Here is a 17,955-nt window from a genome sequence, read left to right as displayed (position 1 = left end):
TGTTTAGTTTGGTATGTTGAGTGGCACAGAATACTACACTACCCATGAGTCTCTGTGGTTGTTGTCATAGAGACACTATTAAATCAGTGTTGTAGTAAACTAATCCTGACAATCCAGAGAATGAATGAATCTCAAACTGAACATTCACTACACTGTTACACATATAAACAACTTCTGACTGAAAAAGGATGAGTGGAAGAAGTGAGAGGTCAGACTGTGGTCATCAGTTTGTCAGTCTGCAGAAATGAGGGAATTCTTTTCATCTGCAGCTTTCTCATTTACAAATTGAATGAAGAGTCTCATAAACTGTAAAGCATCCTATAATAATCCTCCTCATGATAAAAAATAATCCCTCCAGAGTCCTTATTCCATTTAAACACTGAGCTCTCTGAGCAGCACGTACTAACTCTTCTCACCAGATACTGGATGCCGTTGTCGTCGAAGTGTCTGCAGCTCTGAGGGAAGCGGTTCAGCAGGACTTTGATCAGACTCTGGTACCAAGCTGGACTCATGGTGAGGAAACAGTCCTGAAACACATCACACAGTCATTACAACTACCTGTCTTGTGTTTATTAGAAACCATGTGTAAAAACAAGCTGCCAGCTCTCTCCTTTATTCACCTGTTACAACAATGTCTTGTACTGGAGTCACACTTCAGTCAAACTACACTATAGAAACTTACAGCTCCACTTTGATTGTAACACCATTCACTTGAAACCTTACTTAGACTTTTGGACTTGGTCTGACTTGATAACATCCCCCAGCTTAAAGATGAAAAGACACTATTAAAGTGCGTGCAGCGACTGAAGAAGATTTATTCTGTGTTTTTTTGCTTTTATTTAGACACTTGGCATAGAGGGAGAGAGAGGAGAAAGACCCAGCAGCCAATCATGGCACGATGAGGGGGGGGGGGGGGGGGGGGGGGTGTAACTGGCAGTGCAGACCATGAAACACAAAGTTTAGGACTTGGTCTTGATCTCAGACTTACTTGTAATGTGAAAAACAATAAGTGTGTCCTGTTTCTGAAGCCAGTACAGAACATGTGTTGGGTTATGTTTGACTTCTTTGTACAGACGTCACTGTGTTTCCACATCCCAGCAATAAATGATTTTCTAGCCAACAGGGAATTACAGGGAAATTATTATACAAAAAATTATAAATTCTTATAAGTTATATAAGAAATGTGTATACATTATACACATTTCTTTTACACTGACTTTTCCTATTGTGACCCACAGTTTACTAAAATGGAAATAAAATGCATCTTTTTTTATTTTTGTGGAGCTGATATACATTTTTATATATGCAAATGTACAATTTTAGCTTCACCATCCAAACATGTTGTATTCATCATATTGTATAGAATGTTCTCCTGGACCATTAAATAGTGATAGTTCATGTCTCTTTTTTGTACAAGATGAATCAAACATTCATGAATGACTGATGGGACATTTATGAAGTGAATTGGTGTAGAGACTAGAGCCCAACCAATATTTCACTCAGCCGATATTGTTGGTTGATATCGGCCTATCACTGATAGCCTTTGTTGTCTGATATGTACCGATATATTTTTATTTTGAACTTCATGTAGGCAGCATCTTCTGTGCGTGAGATATTTTTGTTAACTCAAGTTATATACTTATATTTACATAATTTAATATGTACATACTGATTCATAATTTTTAATTCACAGTAAAGTTTACCATTTCAGTACACCAATGTCATTTTTTACAATAAAGTTTACTGCTAAACAGTAAAACATGGCCTCCAATACACATCTTAGTAACCACATTTGATGGATCATTACAAAAATGTGTGTTTATGTACATATTCTGTATATTTAGGATATCGGCCAATATATTGATATTGGAATTTTTTTACTACTTCTAACGTATTGGCATCGGCTCCAAAAATCCAGTATCGGTTGGGCTCTAGTAGAGACTAATCATGAGTCAGAATATGAGCAGTATGTAAGGGTTAAATGTTCTCCAGGCTATATAAGGTGAACCCAAAGGAAGGTGAATTTTGGAAGGTGGGTTAAAGTGGAAGGCTTACCAGTTGTGGGTCTATCTCACCCACTGAGCGGCTCTGCACAGCCTCCAGCAGCTCCTCCAGCTCACTGAAGGACAGCTTGGTGAGCTTCAGCTTGTCCAGGTGTTCTCCGTGGAACAGCCTCCTCCACAGGTTATCTCTGCGGCAGTGACCCATGGCCTGCTCCACGCTCACCTGGATCTGTCTGCGGGCTATCGCCACCTCGTTGTTGAGCAGGGGAAAGAGAGGGGAGGGATAGAGCAGCCCGTGACCCTCTGCTCCGCCCCCCGTCATCCCCACCAGAGGGTAAAACTCGTTCCCGTCGCTTGGGGTGGAGGTAGCCGCGGCTTCGGATGGCGTTTCCTCCCAGAGATCCTGCTCTGCCCCGCGCGACCCACCAGCCTCTGCTCGATCTGCGGGGGGGCGGCCGCCCGGCTCGGCTGGGTCGCGGTGGATCTGAGGAAGCTTCTTGAAACGGCGCATGTCGGCAGTGAGGCGGGGGAAGAGCTCTCTCTGACTGGTCATGATCACATAGAAACGTAACCTATATGCACAGGTATACACATACAGAGGAAGGATGAACATGAATGAATAATGACTGGCCAACTATCAAACATTCATTTAAGAAAAGGCTGAGTCACTGTGGCTCAACTGGTAATCACAGAAAAATGGAAATTAATTTCCATCTATTTTTCTTTACAGCTGTTTTAAGGACATCACTGAGGCTCATTTATGCTCAATGCTCACATACTTCCATGCGTCCTTTACGTTGGCATAGATGTTAACCAATACATCCACCAGGGGGAAGCACAGAGTCAAAAGTTTATGACAACAACAAACTCAAAAACAAACATGGTGACTGTGGAGGAGATATAGATAATGTTCCTCTTGTGTAAAAGACAAAAACTATATGTTTAAAGTTTCTAACCAACTCCCACAACCTTTCCTCAAAAAGTTCCACCATTGTTATTTCTTCTTCATGTCTCACTAGTGCTACGTATCGAGTAGTGACAGCAACACTGCCCCCCCCCCCCCCCCAGTGATGTCACTTGGGCAGCAATGTTTACGTTAAGTTTGCTAACATTAGCCACCAATAAGCTAATGGACCTCAAACATTTCAGGGGTCCTTACAGTGGTTCCAAGGGGTCCCCAGCAAAAATGGGAAACATTTATTTTCACTCTATTCCATCCATAAGTTACATAATGACAGAATGTATGTTTCTGTAATAAAACATCTTAAAGTAAATCTAAGCCAATGAGGGATCCTGGGACAAAACCCTATCAAATTGGGGGGGGGGGTCCATGGTCTAATTTGAGTCAGTTAAGGGGTCCTTAGTTTGAAAAAGTTTGAAAAATCACTGCCTTCATGACATAAAGGCCTGGATGAGCTGTAACTTCCTGTTATTACACTCAGGAAGTATTGTGCTTGGCCCTAAACACCTTAGAAATTCATTATCTAATGACATAACTCCTCTGGATGGCATTACTCTGGCCCCCAGCTCCACTGTAAGGAACCTAGGAGTTATATTTGATCAAGATCTGTCCTTTAATTCCCACATAAAACACATTTCATGACTGCCTTTTTTCACCTTCGTAATATTACAAAAAATAAGGCTTCCGTCTCAAAAAGGTACATTTCTTACTTCTAGGCTGGATTATTGCAATTCTCCATTATCAGGTTGAAAATGCTGTGACACATGTACTTATAAAAACTAGAAAAAAACTACTAACCACGTGGTGGCTCAACACTTTACTGAAACCCTTTATGTTGGTTTGCCTTTAATTTCAGTTCAGTTCAGAGCTTTATTGTCCCTTGAAGGGAAATTAGGTTTGCAGTGACAGTAACAAAAAACAACTAACACAACAAATAAATAAACAAACAGTGACATAACAAACATCATCTCAGCATACAACACAACCAAACTTGAGAAGAACAATAATTTGTCACCCATCTGTACATATCTCCTTACCTCAGCAGATGCCTCTCCCCATCTGACTGCTCCTCAAATGGAGCGGCATTATGGCAAACCACCAGGGACACATCAAAGTCATCATGGTGGTGCAGGCCCTCCAGATCCTTGTAGGAGCCCGAACTAAAGCAAGAAAAAGTTTAAATTCAGCAGTTGATGCAAGACTAATTGTATTGTGTGCTTGAGAGATGTTTGTACCTGTTCCACAGAGCCACCAGTGCATACTCATGCAGGTCAGACGCTCCTTTCTTGTTGTCGGTGGAGGCTGCAGCCTTAGACATGCGGAGGGGCTTCATGCCGTAAGTGCTGGCGTGATCAGTGATGTAATTGTAGAGCTGGTGAGCAGTGATCATCCCCGTGGAGATGAAGAAGCTCCCTGGTGAACAAGGATCATAATCACAGCACATCATAGTACTTCCTGTCCACCTACAGAGCCTTAAAAGCCAGCATGTGAATAAAGGTTCAAATACTGTATCTATCTGTTATCTCTTCAATCACACCTACTACAGAGGAAAACTCTTCTTGTAGTTAGGATTGAACTCATCTCTTTTTTATGGCAGTGAAGCCATTTGATTTTCTCTAAAGACTTGTTAATGAAATGTTTACTTTTTTTAAAATCATCCTTTATTCTTAATTGTGTGCATAATGGCAGCACTCCTAATCTATTTAATTGTATTATTGTGTTTGTTTCATGTATTTGTGTTTTTATGATGCTTTGCTGTTAAAAGAAATGAATTGAACTCATATCTTATCAAAGAAGAGAGGCTTTTTTCACATGATACATAGTACCAAAAAAGGTCTCAATTTAGAATGTAAAACCTTTTTGGTAAACTATTATTTTAAAAAAGAAAGAAAAAGAAAAATATACTGTCTAACTGTCTTTTAATTGTTATTGTTTTTAACACATTTTTGGGCCATAACTAGAGAAAGTCTCACACAAATAGCACAACATGATAAAGTGATGACATTTTTTACAAGGTCCACTTCACTGTGACATCATCACTTTTCTGTCCATGGTTCAACAACAGAACTAAAAAGAGGAGAGTTGGAGCAGATTTCACATTTACTCAATTAGTGACACTCATTTTGTGTTGTCATCTTGAAACTGTGGTGATTGTAAAGCTGTTCTGTGCTGCAGGGTTGAACATGCATTAACATCCATATCTGATTTATTGTCTACAATAAATGACATGGCAACAACTGTTTTCTATCAGAATCAGCTTTATACTTAGCTTAATACTTTTTAAGTCTTTTTCTAAGCATTTCTATACAATGAGGCATTTGTACTGACATTTCACTTTGACCTCCTAATAAAGTGGTTTGGATAATGTGGATGTTGATAGTCTGACTGCTTGTGTACTGCTGGACCTACTATTATTACTTTGTTGAGTACACTGGCTGATGACCAGAGCCATAAAAAAGAAAAGCCAGGCAGTAATAAACCAGTTCCAAACTAAATCTTACTCCTAAATCATGAACACAGCAACACAGAAACACTCTAAAAATAACATTGTGTTCAGCCTGTGTCCAGAAGATTCTGTTGAATTACAAAGGCCTGTTGCATATTTTGCACACTTCAGTCAAGGCCGAGGCAGAGAATACTTCTTTTTCTTTTTTCAAGAGCACTAAGAGTATGTAGAGGTTGCAAATGAATCTTTGACAAAAGCCCCTGCACAGACAAGTACCCTCTTCATGCTAACATGAATATGTATCCTTGGTTAACTGACTCACTGCTGACTATATGTCTGTATCATGCAAGAATAGCAGCCATACTGAGTGAACACATTGAGCAAACCAGTAACTTAGGGAAGTTGTATTTGCACCTTTTTTTGTGAATTAGGCTCAATTAATCTCACAGTATTCAAGGATGGCTTCACAATTTTTAAATGTGTGAAGTTTTCCTCTCTGTAATCATTCCTCCTGTTCATACTGACTATTACAAGATCTCCTTTAAATGTGCTTTCAATGGAAGTGATGGAGGTCATTTAAAGTAGATGATCAGCTTCTATTGAGCTTCAGCAGTGTGAGTTATTCATATCAAGTGATATCTGACACATTTACAGTCTTTTTAGTCCTTTAAGATGTAGTTAGATGTAGCTAGAACTTGTGTGCATGCTCAAAATTGATCATGTACTGATATAAATAAAAAATATGACTGTACACGCAAGTCACCTTGGAAGACGTGGTTACGACCAAACTTGGGAATATCTGGATGATGAGAGATGAAGTCGTCCAGGAAGTCGGTGAGCTGGTAGCCCTGTCGCAGCGTCATGTGGCAGCCCACCAAGTACTGATGAACCACTCTTAGGTGGAAGTCGTAGCTGAAGGAGTGAACGTGCATCAGGTCCCTCACCTTATCACATTCTTCAGTGAAGAGCATGGAGAGCTAAAACAGAGAGGGGGGGGGGGGTGTGGACATAGCAGTTAGCAGCACGGCATCACTAGCTGATAATCACGGGGGGGGGGCTCTGACTCCACACTCATTCTCATTACATGGACCGCTCTGGAGACGAGGCTTTCCCTGAACACTTATCTGTGTAGTAATCCATTAATGAAGCTGCTTTGCTTTTTGAAGAGGAACAACCCTGCCGTTCCAGCTGCTCCCTGCCTCACCTGCTATTTGGCCGCGCACCTTAAAAGGCCCCCACTGCTCTGTTATTCCCATTCATCCGAGAGCCTTTTGTAAGCAACTTTGATATCAATCGCATTCATAATAGTATCTTATTTAATTAAATTCAAACATCAAAAAGGCGACTGACAAAAGCGTTCATTACAAATGCAAATGAGCTGCACTGCGAGGCGTCAGCGCTCAGTTAATTACAGCGCAGTGAGAGTTTACAGGGAGAGCTAAATGCTACTCCTGCATTTACTTTCATCTGGACCATTTGCCTGGAACATATACAAATAGGCTTTATTAAATCAAAGAGGCGAGGGGGGGGGGCTCTTTAGCCAGAAGAAACTTTCATCTCTGTGTCAGTGTCTCGCACCTTTTCCCTGCCTCTACACTTGTCCAGACTGTTATAACAAGAGCAAAAAAAAAAGGGCATGAGACTTTCGTCACCATCCAGTCCACACAGATAAGAAGAGGAGAAGAATATTCTTTTGGCACAGAGGAATGAAAAGATGAACATTAACTGTTCTCACTCTCCCCCGCTGGTGTTCCTGCAGACTTGGCAGACAAATGAAGTGTGACCTCTTAGTCTGCTATCTATGGAGCCAGGAAGCCACTGGGACTGCAGAGATCTCTTCAGCTCAGAGGCACAACATTTCCTTTCCGTGTGTCCTCCTGACTATCAAGCTTTATTATTTCCAAACCTGTAATCCCAAACTATTCATGTTCCGGCTAATTAAACGCCCCGTGGAACTTTGACAGGAACAAATTGTTAGGTTGAGTCGCGGGGCGGCGGCTCGTCTCCTGTCTGCCTTACTCTGGTGGAACTTCAATTAATGACAGCTGCTATGTAGACGGCAGCAGCTGTAATCACTGCAGTCATCCAGGAGGAAGGAAATAAGCAGTCGATTGGAGAAAAAAAAAAGCAAAAGATTAGTCATGATGGGAAAATTAAAAATGGTTTTGCTTGAAGTTTGTACCACCTGCATACTCCTGTCCTGGAAAACAGAAATAATTAAACATGCATTATGTACATGTACACACACATACACACACAATGGATAGTAATAGTCATATTAAATAATAGTGTTTTAACCCTTTATAGAGCACTCACTGAATAAAAATGTCAACCCTAGAGAGTTATTACATGACTTTTTTGCTTTTGACTTTTTTTCAACGCTTTTCATTCTTATGTTACAAATCAAGGTTAATGAAGTTACCAGTCTAAGGTAAAACATTTGGAAATTGCCAAATATAGTTATTTGCCCGATAAAGGGTTAAATGGGTCCTTTGTGAGGGCACCGCAGCAGTAATCCAGACCACATAAAGATATGTGTGGACTGCAGGTCAGCAACCAGACCTGAACCCATCACATCCCGACAAGTCTTAATCAAGCTTTGTTTTTGTTTGTTTAACCTAAAGCTTCTGGCTCAGGTTGGATTAATTTCACAAGAAAATGATCTCTCTCATTTCTCTGTCAATCACTTGCGTTGATGCATGTCATGTGTCATAAGCAGATATGCAATGCCTGCTGGGAAGCGTGACAAAAGACAGAGCATAGGCGCTGCGCTGCAGTAGCCTGCCGAGCAGGTGGTCAGTAATGGATGAAATAAAGCAAAACTTGTTAACATCCCCAGTGATTCAGGGAAGGATGCTGCTTTGTGGGAACATTCTGACCTTGTGACAACATATAAAAAACCTCCAACCTTCCTCCACCTACTCCTAAAGAGCCTCACCATCATGCTTGTACAAAGTTCTTTTCTGCATTATATCTACTGGTCTGCTTTAAAAGTCATGTTCATCTGGCTGATGTTGGTATAGGTGAATCTTTTCTTAGTAAGACACATCATTTATTTTAACATGGTGCAGTGTTGCATGCTGGTAGCTGACTGACTGCAGTGTGGGTATTGTTATTAAATCTAGGCTTGTTACAATAATTATATTATAGATTTATCACACAATAACATAATTATCTACATCATCATATATATATGGAATTATCATATGATACATGGACATGATCTTGATCATTTTTTGACCTCAGTATTTCCACACTTCACATTAGCAGCTAAGAGGCTATTCATGTCACATTGGTTAAGCTAGTAGTGTCCTCCATTCCTCACTGTGTACATCCTGAGTGGAGACTGTAGAAGAATTAAAAGGTAAATAACTCTGTCCTCAACCATAATGACAGTCTGTGTTTATACAGTGTAACTCCCACTCTCCAATCCCAGCCCACACCCCTGTTGTATACAATTATATTATCATTATATCAGTGGTATAAAATGATCTTCAAATGACAATAATATCGTTTAACGCAACTATTTCTGAGACAATATATTGTCCAATAAATGTATTGTGACAGGCCTGATTAGATCAACAGTTAGTCATCTGGTTGAATTTACAATGCTAGCTCATGCAACTGTAGCATGGGTCTGTTGTTATTGTGAGATTAGTGATCTTTTTATGTGCAAAAGTCTTTTCAACCCAAAACTTTAAGTTTGTCTTTGTAGAAGAAATAAAAATATAGTCTCTTCTCTCAAGTTAGGTTCAGGTCTCAAATTCAGCGTTACGGGGTGAGTTCAGGGGTGTCGGGTCAGAAAAGGTGTGGGTAACGTCAGGATTCAGGTGTAAGTTTGAGGTCCATAGAGAACTCTCAGGTATACAAACCTTCCAGGATCTTTTTAGCCATATATTTTTCATTTTCAGCATATTTTAAATGATTTTATATCTGATAACTACTAAGTGAAAGGGGGTTCAAAGATCACTGACTGACTCTTGTTTCAGAGGTACATTCATATAAAGTTTAGTACCATATGCATTGATGTAGTTGTTTTGCCTATTTAAAGGTTAGTGGTAGCATGTTAAGTTTGAACAGAGGAGCTTGGGGAACTCTTTGCACATATGCAGTTATTAAAATAAATATGATTTACACAGATTCAGAGCCATAAAATCCAACCCAATTGTCCAGTCTGTTAATACAATCATCTACAGCTGGCAGAGTGACAGCCGACCCTTTAAAACCAAACAGAAACTGACAGTGAGAAAAGACCCTGGCAGAAAGTTCTGGCTCCAGTCAATCCCTGAGCGATTAAAAGATGCAAGAGGAAACATTATGAGATTATCAGAGGAATGGCACGGGCACTTAGCGAATCACAAGCAAGAGATACCAACGACACCCAAAACCAGCAAGCACGGAGACAGACAGCATTGTTGAAAATCAAGGAGGAAAGAGAAATTAGAGGATGAGCTAGACTCAGACTGAACCTTGAAATACTCGACCTTTGCCCGAGTGAAAGTGAATCCACCTACTGTACACCTGGTCCCCTCTATTAACTGTAACAGTCGAGCTCAACGTGGTAGGAGTCGTAGCTCCCACAAGGTTTGAATGCAACACTTCATTAGACACTGAAGTCCATCCATCCCCGAAGAGACAAAAGCGGACAGACATGTAGATTTGGAAAAAAAGGAAGAGACCAGGACTGATGGCAGCAAGCAGAGCGGCGGGGGAGGGGTGAAGCCTGATTGTAGTGAGACACCCCTCCTTTTGAGAATTGGCTGGGACATACCGCACAGTCAGATACTTGGGTGGCATCTGGAAACGGCTTGCAACGAGGTTTGGTGAGGAGGCTGCCCTGATGGAGAGATGACATGAGGTGGGACTAGGCAGACACACACACACACACACACACACAAATGGACAGGTAGGAGAATGGAAAACTGAGGGAATGTGACAATAATTTACCCTCTGCATACTGCACATTCCAATGAGACACACAACAGATCTGTAGAACTGCAAACATCACCAGATTTATAGCTGTTTATGTGTAAAACATCAATACCCTATATACATTTACTGCTAGATGAACGGAGTGGTGGTGACAGGACAATCTAGCTGTGCATAACACTGTCTTATTTATCAGTAATTACCAGGATACTGTCAAAGCAGAGGCCAAATTGCTTATGTTCCTGCACCATTCATTTGCTGTAATAAGCTAGAGACAACACTACAAATCCTGCATTTTCAGTTTGAAAGACTGCATGGATGAAACACATCACCATCATTTCTCTGACAAAGCATGATGAAGGAAAGCAGGTCAGAAAACAACAAGGACTTACAACAATGAACTTTTTAATGAGGTAAATAAAGAAAAATGTGCACTGTGTGGTTAATGACATCAGGTTTTGAGGTGGAAAGAAGATGGAAAATATGGATCCACACACACATCTAAATAGTTAAATGCAGAACAGATGTTTTTTAGAGTTTGGGCAAACCTTTAAACATGTGAGGTAATGTATGTGTAATGTACATAGTGTGTAGATGGCAGCTACTCAAAAACTGGTTTAAGCTACTGTAACTAAACTTTTACTGGGCAGTCCTGGAATATTCTGCCACTAGGGGGCTCCACAAATGCAAAAAGTTTCTATCTCATAATTAGCTACGTCAATTTGAATGAAACTGTTTCCACATGTTCTACGGTCACGTTCAATTCACTGTAAAAAGTTTGGTCATGACTGGCGAAACTGGGATTGGTTTAAGAGTTTTCATCAATATTGCAGTCAGAACTTCCAAAAATCATTTAAATTTGAAGACTTTTTTACGCCTATCCACCAGTGTGTGACAAAAGTTTGACAAAATCAATTTGCATATATTCACAGGTCTTCATTCAGATGCTACCAATTTTCATCCAATTTTTGAACAAATTTCACCAAAATCTTTAACAATACTCCTGAGACAAGTATGCTGAGTTGTGATTTGTTTTTCTTCAGAATTGTATCTGCAGCAGTTGAATTGTTTGTTTGTTGTGACATCTCTCTCTTCAAGCTTTATGCTTGTGGAGTTTGGTTGGGTTTGGTTTCCTGGTTCAGAAGCTGGTGGGCGGGGTCAAAAAGGGAGTCAAAAAACTAACCTGTACCTGGTTAGTTTAGGTTTCAGCCTGTTTGTGTGGTTTCCTTGTTAACCTCTGTCTTTTCTCTTCCTCCAGGTCTCCACCAGCTAGATGGCTTTTATGGCATCACACACACTTCATTCATCCACACACTGCATTGATCTGGCTGAGTAACATTATGATTAGATTTTATCTTAAGTTGACAGTTAATGTAATTTTAGAAACATGATTATAATCATGTGATTAGTCTCAGCTATGTATTTGTAGCTGTATCATTTTGGTTAATAATTTAACTTCCTCTGTTGTGCTCTCTCTCTCTCTCTCCCTCTCTCCCTCTCTCTCTCTCTCTCTCTCTCTCTCTCTCTCTCTCTCTCTCTCTCTCTCCCTCTCCTCTCTCTCTCTCTCTCTCTCTCTCTCTCTCTCTCTCTCTCTCTCTCTCTCTCTCTCTCTCTCTCTCTCTCTCATATAAGTGTCATTGACGTGATGTAACCCAGTGTGCATTAGTGTAAGCAGGATAAAAATCTGATTGTATACAAGAAAATAAATGTAGATTAAAATGTGGAATAAATATAACTATAACTACTTTTAAACAAATGTTACATCATTTATCAAACCTTATTTAGAATAAATGCTTGTTTTGGGGATATGTCCTGCTCACTATTAACAAAATGCTTTAAAATGTAACTGTCAAATTAGTTTTCTTCACATTTGATGTATTTAAATGCAATACACTTAAATACACTGTAGGTGTATAAAATATTTAGCATCATTATTTTGTGGTTACTAGGGGTGTGACGAGATCTCGTACCACAAAATTTCGCGAGACGAAAATGCTAGAAGGTCCGGTGATCCCGTCTACAGTTAACCAGTTAGCTGAGTTATTCGCGCCGAGTTAGCAGATGAGTTAGCCGCCGAGTTAACATAGGTACGCTCCCCAGGTTTAACTGCTACTCCCACTGGCGTTACAATGTTGTACCTCGGTGGTTTCAAGTCAGTTACAGCGAGGGTATGTTCACTTCCTGTTTTCAAAATAAAAGCACCAACTCTATCGTTATGGTTTTCTTAATAATAAAAGGCAACGGGTGTTTTATTTTGTGAAAATGACCGGAAGTGCGTTACTCGCTACGGCTAACTTGAGTGGCTCCGAATTTGCAGGAACAAAACTTTAAGCAGATGTTATTTGGACAAATTAGCGTCACATTGTGGATCTAAAGGGCTACTTTCCCGCCTAAAAAGGTTAGACATGTGGATAAAGTGGTATATTTACAGAGTTAGAGCTAAAATAAAATCCGGCACCGGACCTGGCAACCTGACTGCTGGAATTACTTTTTGGTTGTTGCGACTTACGATCTCGAGACATTAGATGGCGTTGTTCTGCTCATTCTACATATTCTACCTTTAAGGGGCACATAAAAAAAAAGAAAAAAAAGACGATCGGGTTTCTATCGCTCATTCACTCATCATGTCTTCTTTTTATAATGTCACGTGTGGATCATTAACCTTGTTACAGCTTCTACCTGTTGAGAAGATCTCAGTCAGAAGTATGAGATGAGGAGAGCAGCAGGTTAACCTCAGGTCTCTAGAGCCTGAAGTAGGAGGAGCAGCTATGGAAGCCTAATGATGCCAAAAGTAAAATGAGTCACACTACCAAATTATAACACAGTTTATATGTTGTTCTACTTGTGTATTTATGTGATACAGGATTTGTGCAATTTACTTTTATTTCTGTGTTTTATTTATTAGCAATATGATATAATTAATGATAATTGGATACCTTATTTAATTTATATTTATATATTAGAATTGTGTCTACTCTTTATAATTTACTATTTAGTATTTGTGATTGTATCTAACTTTTGTATTTATGGTTGCTATTTCCATAAATACCAAAATTATCCATCTATAAAATATATGGAGAAACCTTTTACAGTGCTGCATACTGCATATGATAATTATATATTTAGAAAGTAGAACTGATTCATTACAAGATGATTAGTTAAAACATTTCAATTCCATTTCCATTTTGTGAATTTCAAATAAAAGAACAGTCATATTAAACTCACTGAAGTTTTCTTAAAAATATAGTTAAAATCTCGTCTCGTCTTGATCTCGTGAAGCCAATATCTTGTCTCGTCTCGTGAGCTGAGTGTATCGTCACACCCCTAGTGGTTACACCATTTGACATTTTCAGGAGCACCTTTTTAACCAAAAGTAAGACTGATACTTTTGGTTAAAAAAATGGTGCAAATGTCATAAAACAAACAGAAATACAAAATGTAAAGATATGTTACTGACCCATAAACAGATTCAGCAGTGTACAGTGTAATAGGATCCATCTGTGAATAAAGCTCTTCTAATGAGGGAGGTGTGACCACAATAATCAGTAAAAACAGTAACTTTAGAGTCACAAGCTGAGGTCATATACAATGTGAATGTATGTACATTATGAAGGTTCCTTGTTTAACATTTGTGTGAACATGCCCATGTGTCTTCAGGAATTGAAACTCAGTGAACTAGTGTAAAATATTCCTCCTCATTTCTGAGCACCACACACCAAAACTCATTTCATGTTCATAACATTCATGCTGTCATTGAAATCATATTCTAAATTGTACTGTTGATCCATAAATGAATTAGTATTATTTGATTACTGAACTATTACATATTGTTTCACATGGCACACAAGAGCATTGATAGAATGTGAACTGTGTGCAAAGAAAGACATCCATATTAGAGTGATTGAGGATTACTGTCAACAGCATCCAATTAAAACTCCCACTCTAACATGGCCTCTCAGTTTGATACATGGAAAACAGATAAATGCTAACTGCAATTATAAATCCCTCTCTCACATACGTACTGGATATCTCTAGCTTTCTGAAAGACAGCTCAATTCATTTAGGACAGTGTTATTTTAAGCCTAATTAGTTCATTTCCAGACTTTTTTCAGAATATTTCAGGACAGCTGCACTAAATGCTTTGTCTTACCACTTCAACCCTTTTCTGCCACCACTCTGTGCATAAAGCCATAACACTTTCAGGACAGTTCACTTCTTACATCACTTTGTAGACATTCTGACAACAACACTAAAGGGAGACAAACAAGCCCTGACATCTTTGAAGGCATCACTCTTTGTCACATCAAAAGTCCACTGGATGAAATCTGAAAATGGATCAGTCACAAGATGACAGACAATTAATGATGTTCACCTGATATAGAACCAGGACTGAGAGCAGGAAAACTAACCTTGGCAGATGGGATTAGAGTTATGACTGAGCTCTTTCAAAAATGCACAATCAGAGATGTGAAAAATTGAATTTCTGTTTATGCATAAAACACAAAAATGGCAGTTTGAAGTATAGAATAAAGGAGTATTGTGCTTTGCTCGCTTTAAATATATTATATATATTTGAGGCTAAATAAAGCTGTGAAGATGGTGGAAATAAAAAAGTCAGTCCAGTTCTGGTCCAGTTTGTTTTGTATTTAGCTCTAGCTCAAAGTCCAGCTCCTCATTTGGAATAAGTTTCTGCTAAAAAAAAATAAAACAGATGTGCTTGAAGGTTAATGCCTGGTGAGCTTCTGTAACTTTTAATATAGAGCATTTAACAAATCATAAAAAAGTTATATGCACATATAGCACTAGCCAGTGTGGAACATGCTAACTAACAGTTACGATAGACTTTCGAGCTAGCTAGTTAGATTAGTTGTTAACGGAACAATAAGGTCATAAAGTTTATTGGAGACATACAGTATTGTTGCATTGGCTTCTGTCTCATTAACATCTTAAAACAATGTGGTGCAGTTTATACTCCAGTAGAGAAGAGTTTGAGTTAAAATGGATATAGCACGATTAGCATGCTACAATACCTTATTCGGTTTTGAATGGCTCTCCATTATCTCAAGGGTCAACACTGTCAAAATGATTTACTGTTAGTCAATAGAGTCAGTTTGCATGTTATATATCATTAAATTGAACTTGACATGAAAAAATTGCATCGATTTACTTTTCCTGCCAAAAGTGAATCCAGTAATTGTTGTGAATTCACAGTGAAATGAGATTTGACTGTGAATTTTCAGTTTGAAATATGATACGATAATATGATATGGTCAAAAATAAGCCACCTATATAAGTTTCTTCTTGTTGGACTGCTGACATTTCACAGAGGGTCACGTCAGCATTCTCTCAACACTAATTAGTTTAATGACTGTCAATGTCACATCAAAGGAGAAGAGCTCTGTTCCAGACCTTTGTGTTGGTTTATAAGCTCAGGAAACAAAAGTGAAGACTATTCAGACGGCTGAACAACATAGATAACTCCTATTTTATCTTTAATATACATATATAGAACACAAAATTCAGCTGTATGGAGACATGAATATATTGTTGTGTTTTTGTACTGATTCCTCTAAAGAAAACAGTACTTTATCATTTTTTTGACATTATCAGAGAGCAGGCAGATTTGCATGTTTGTCTTCTTGTTTTTTTTCCTGCAGCAGTTCATCTCTGAGAAAGCACAGCGTGAAAGGGTGCCGATTGGAAAACCAATGAAGTTTGAAAAGTGACATGGTGTGAATAACACACTGGATAGTGAAAGTACTGAAACCAAGTTATTTTCTTTCCAGATGAAGAATCTCTCTTGGAGGGTATCAGCATTTCAACTTCACAGGCGGTTACGTTTTGAAAAGGACTTGACCGAAAAACAAAAAAAAAATACCTTCAGTTGCTGGAGTGGGTTTACATCTAAACTCCAAGTATACATTCTCACAGTTTTATGACAGCATACATTTAGAGGTTAACCAATTATTGAAAAATAAGGTGAGAATATTAGGATCTGGATGAATTATCACACTACTGTTATTTTTTTATCATATGTAAATGATTTGCACTATATCCTCCTGTTTAAGTAACATTTGCTAAAAACTACAATATCCAGTTGTTAAAGGAGATTACTGAGCCTTTAAAAAAAATGAAACTACATTTGTGAGCCATTTTTAAAGATTTATATCTTAAGTTTCCAACTACTAGTCATGGGCTTGGAGCTAAGAGTTACAGACAAACTAGGAAATCAGAAAGTGTGGAGAGGCGGACTAAAACATTGTTGTCTTTGATCATTTTATAGAATTTGTTGACAGTAAGAAAAATATAGAACACCACCAGCTTTTTCCTTTGATAAATGTAGTTACTATGAGCAAAAAGCTCCAACACAGATGAACAGACAAACACAAGAGCACCAAACTTCATCAACACAAACCCAAGGAGACAGACATCATTCACTATTATTCAATACAGTTTGAACTGATCAGTCATCTCTGGAAAGTTCAGTGTAAAAACACCACAACATGGATCATTAGCAAAGACCTGGACCCAGACAAACCCACAGTAATGATATCACAGCACTGAAGACAGAGACAACATTAACACATCTACAGCAATTACCACTTAGAGATTCAAGTTTCAACTGAACAGAAGGATATTTGTTGGAAATGTCCCTCTCATTCTCTCTCTATCTCTCTCTTCTCTCCAAAAGCCCACAGAAGAAAAGGCCTAAGTGAGTGTTGTGTATCCACACTGCAGTTACCTGGGAGTTGACGGTCTGGCCCATGGGGATGCGGGAACACTCCAGTGCGTACTGCTTCACACAGAAGTAACACCCCTAGGAGAGGGAGGAAGCAGTCATTATTACTGTGTGGCTGGCCCATAAATAAAGCTGTCTATGTGGAAGATGGTACTTTAAATAGAGTGAGTAGAGGAAGGTCTGATAGTTCAGTTGAGTAGCTGCAGGTTTCATAAAGATGAGACTTTAAAAACCTTTTAAATGGTTGATTTAACCACCCAACCACATCTGAACAAACTTTCTGCTATAAAAGGTCAAAAGAGTTTATTTTCCACTCAACATAAAGTAGCTCATTATTGTTCTAACAGTAAAAACCTGACAGCAGGAAACTAATTGTGATGTTTATTTTGGAATAATAAGGCTGGAAAAATAGATACGAGGGTCAAACCTACTGCTCCGTGGCCCCATGGAGACCTGATCACACTGTAACACCTTTTGTTATTTTCAAGCCAAGTGGAATATGTTTTCACATTATAATGGTCTTTATATAAAGAAATACATGGGCGAATGAGGTTGTTTGTGTCCATGTGGTTTAGTCAAATTTAAAGGAGTTACAATGTGGAGATAAACGTATGAATAACTTGCACACATTCTTTTTTTTTTTTTTTTTGTGGACCCAGCATAAAATTTCTGCTTTAAATCCATTTTGAGAGAATATATTAGAGGAGTATGGCAAAAATGTCTAAGTGGTGTAACCATAAAAATCATAAAAAGTAATAATCAAACTTAAAAGTGTTTCATTCTTAATAAAACACCATATCAACTAGTTTGGCATGATCTTACATTATAACTTTTATATTAAATAAAGCATTTAATCTGGGGAATCATGGAGATCAGG

General features: G+C 38.7%; 1 protein-coding gene across 7 annotated transcripts in view; it reads right to left on the bottom strand.

The window, feature by feature from the left end:
- LOC128362148 (KICSTOR complex protein SZT2-like) overlaps positions 1-17,955 on the bottom strand; it is a 114,182-nt gene that overhangs the window by 7,058 nt on the left and 89,169 nt on the right. For 4 of the 7 annotated variants that reach the window (XM_053322820.1, XM_053322824.1, XM_053322821.1 and 1 more), the window contains 7 exons: positions 17,082-17,156; positions 10,182-10,247; positions 6,174-6,387; positions 4,200-4,377; positions 4,002-4,124; positions 2,056-2,575; positions 417-527 (listed from right to left, as the gene is read on the bottom strand). In XM_053322820.1, the coding sequence (XP_053178795.1) occupies positions 417-527; positions 2,056-2,575; positions 4,002-4,124; positions 4,200-4,377; positions 6,174-6,387; positions 10,182-10,247; positions 17,082-17,156 (1,287 nt within the window). Of the gene's footprint in view, positions 1-416; positions 528-2,055; positions 2,576-4,001; positions 4,125-4,199; positions 4,378-6,173; positions 6,388-9,507; positions 10,248-17,081; positions 17,157-17,955 lie in introns of those variants that run through there. The other 3 variants (XM_053322825.1, XM_053322827.1, XM_053322826.1) reach the window with 3 other exon arrangements.

The sequence above is a fragment of the Scomber japonicus genome, chromosome 7, assembly GCF_027409825.1.
Source record: "Scomber japonicus isolate fScoJap1 chromosome 7, fScoJap1.pri, whole genome shotgun sequence".
Taxonomy (NCBI): Eukaryota; Metazoa; Chordata; class Actinopteri; order Scombriformes; family Scombridae; genus Scomber; species Scomber japonicus.
The sequence above is the reverse complement of the archived record's forward strand: the minus strand, read 5'-3'. Positions and strand labels throughout refer to the sequence as shown.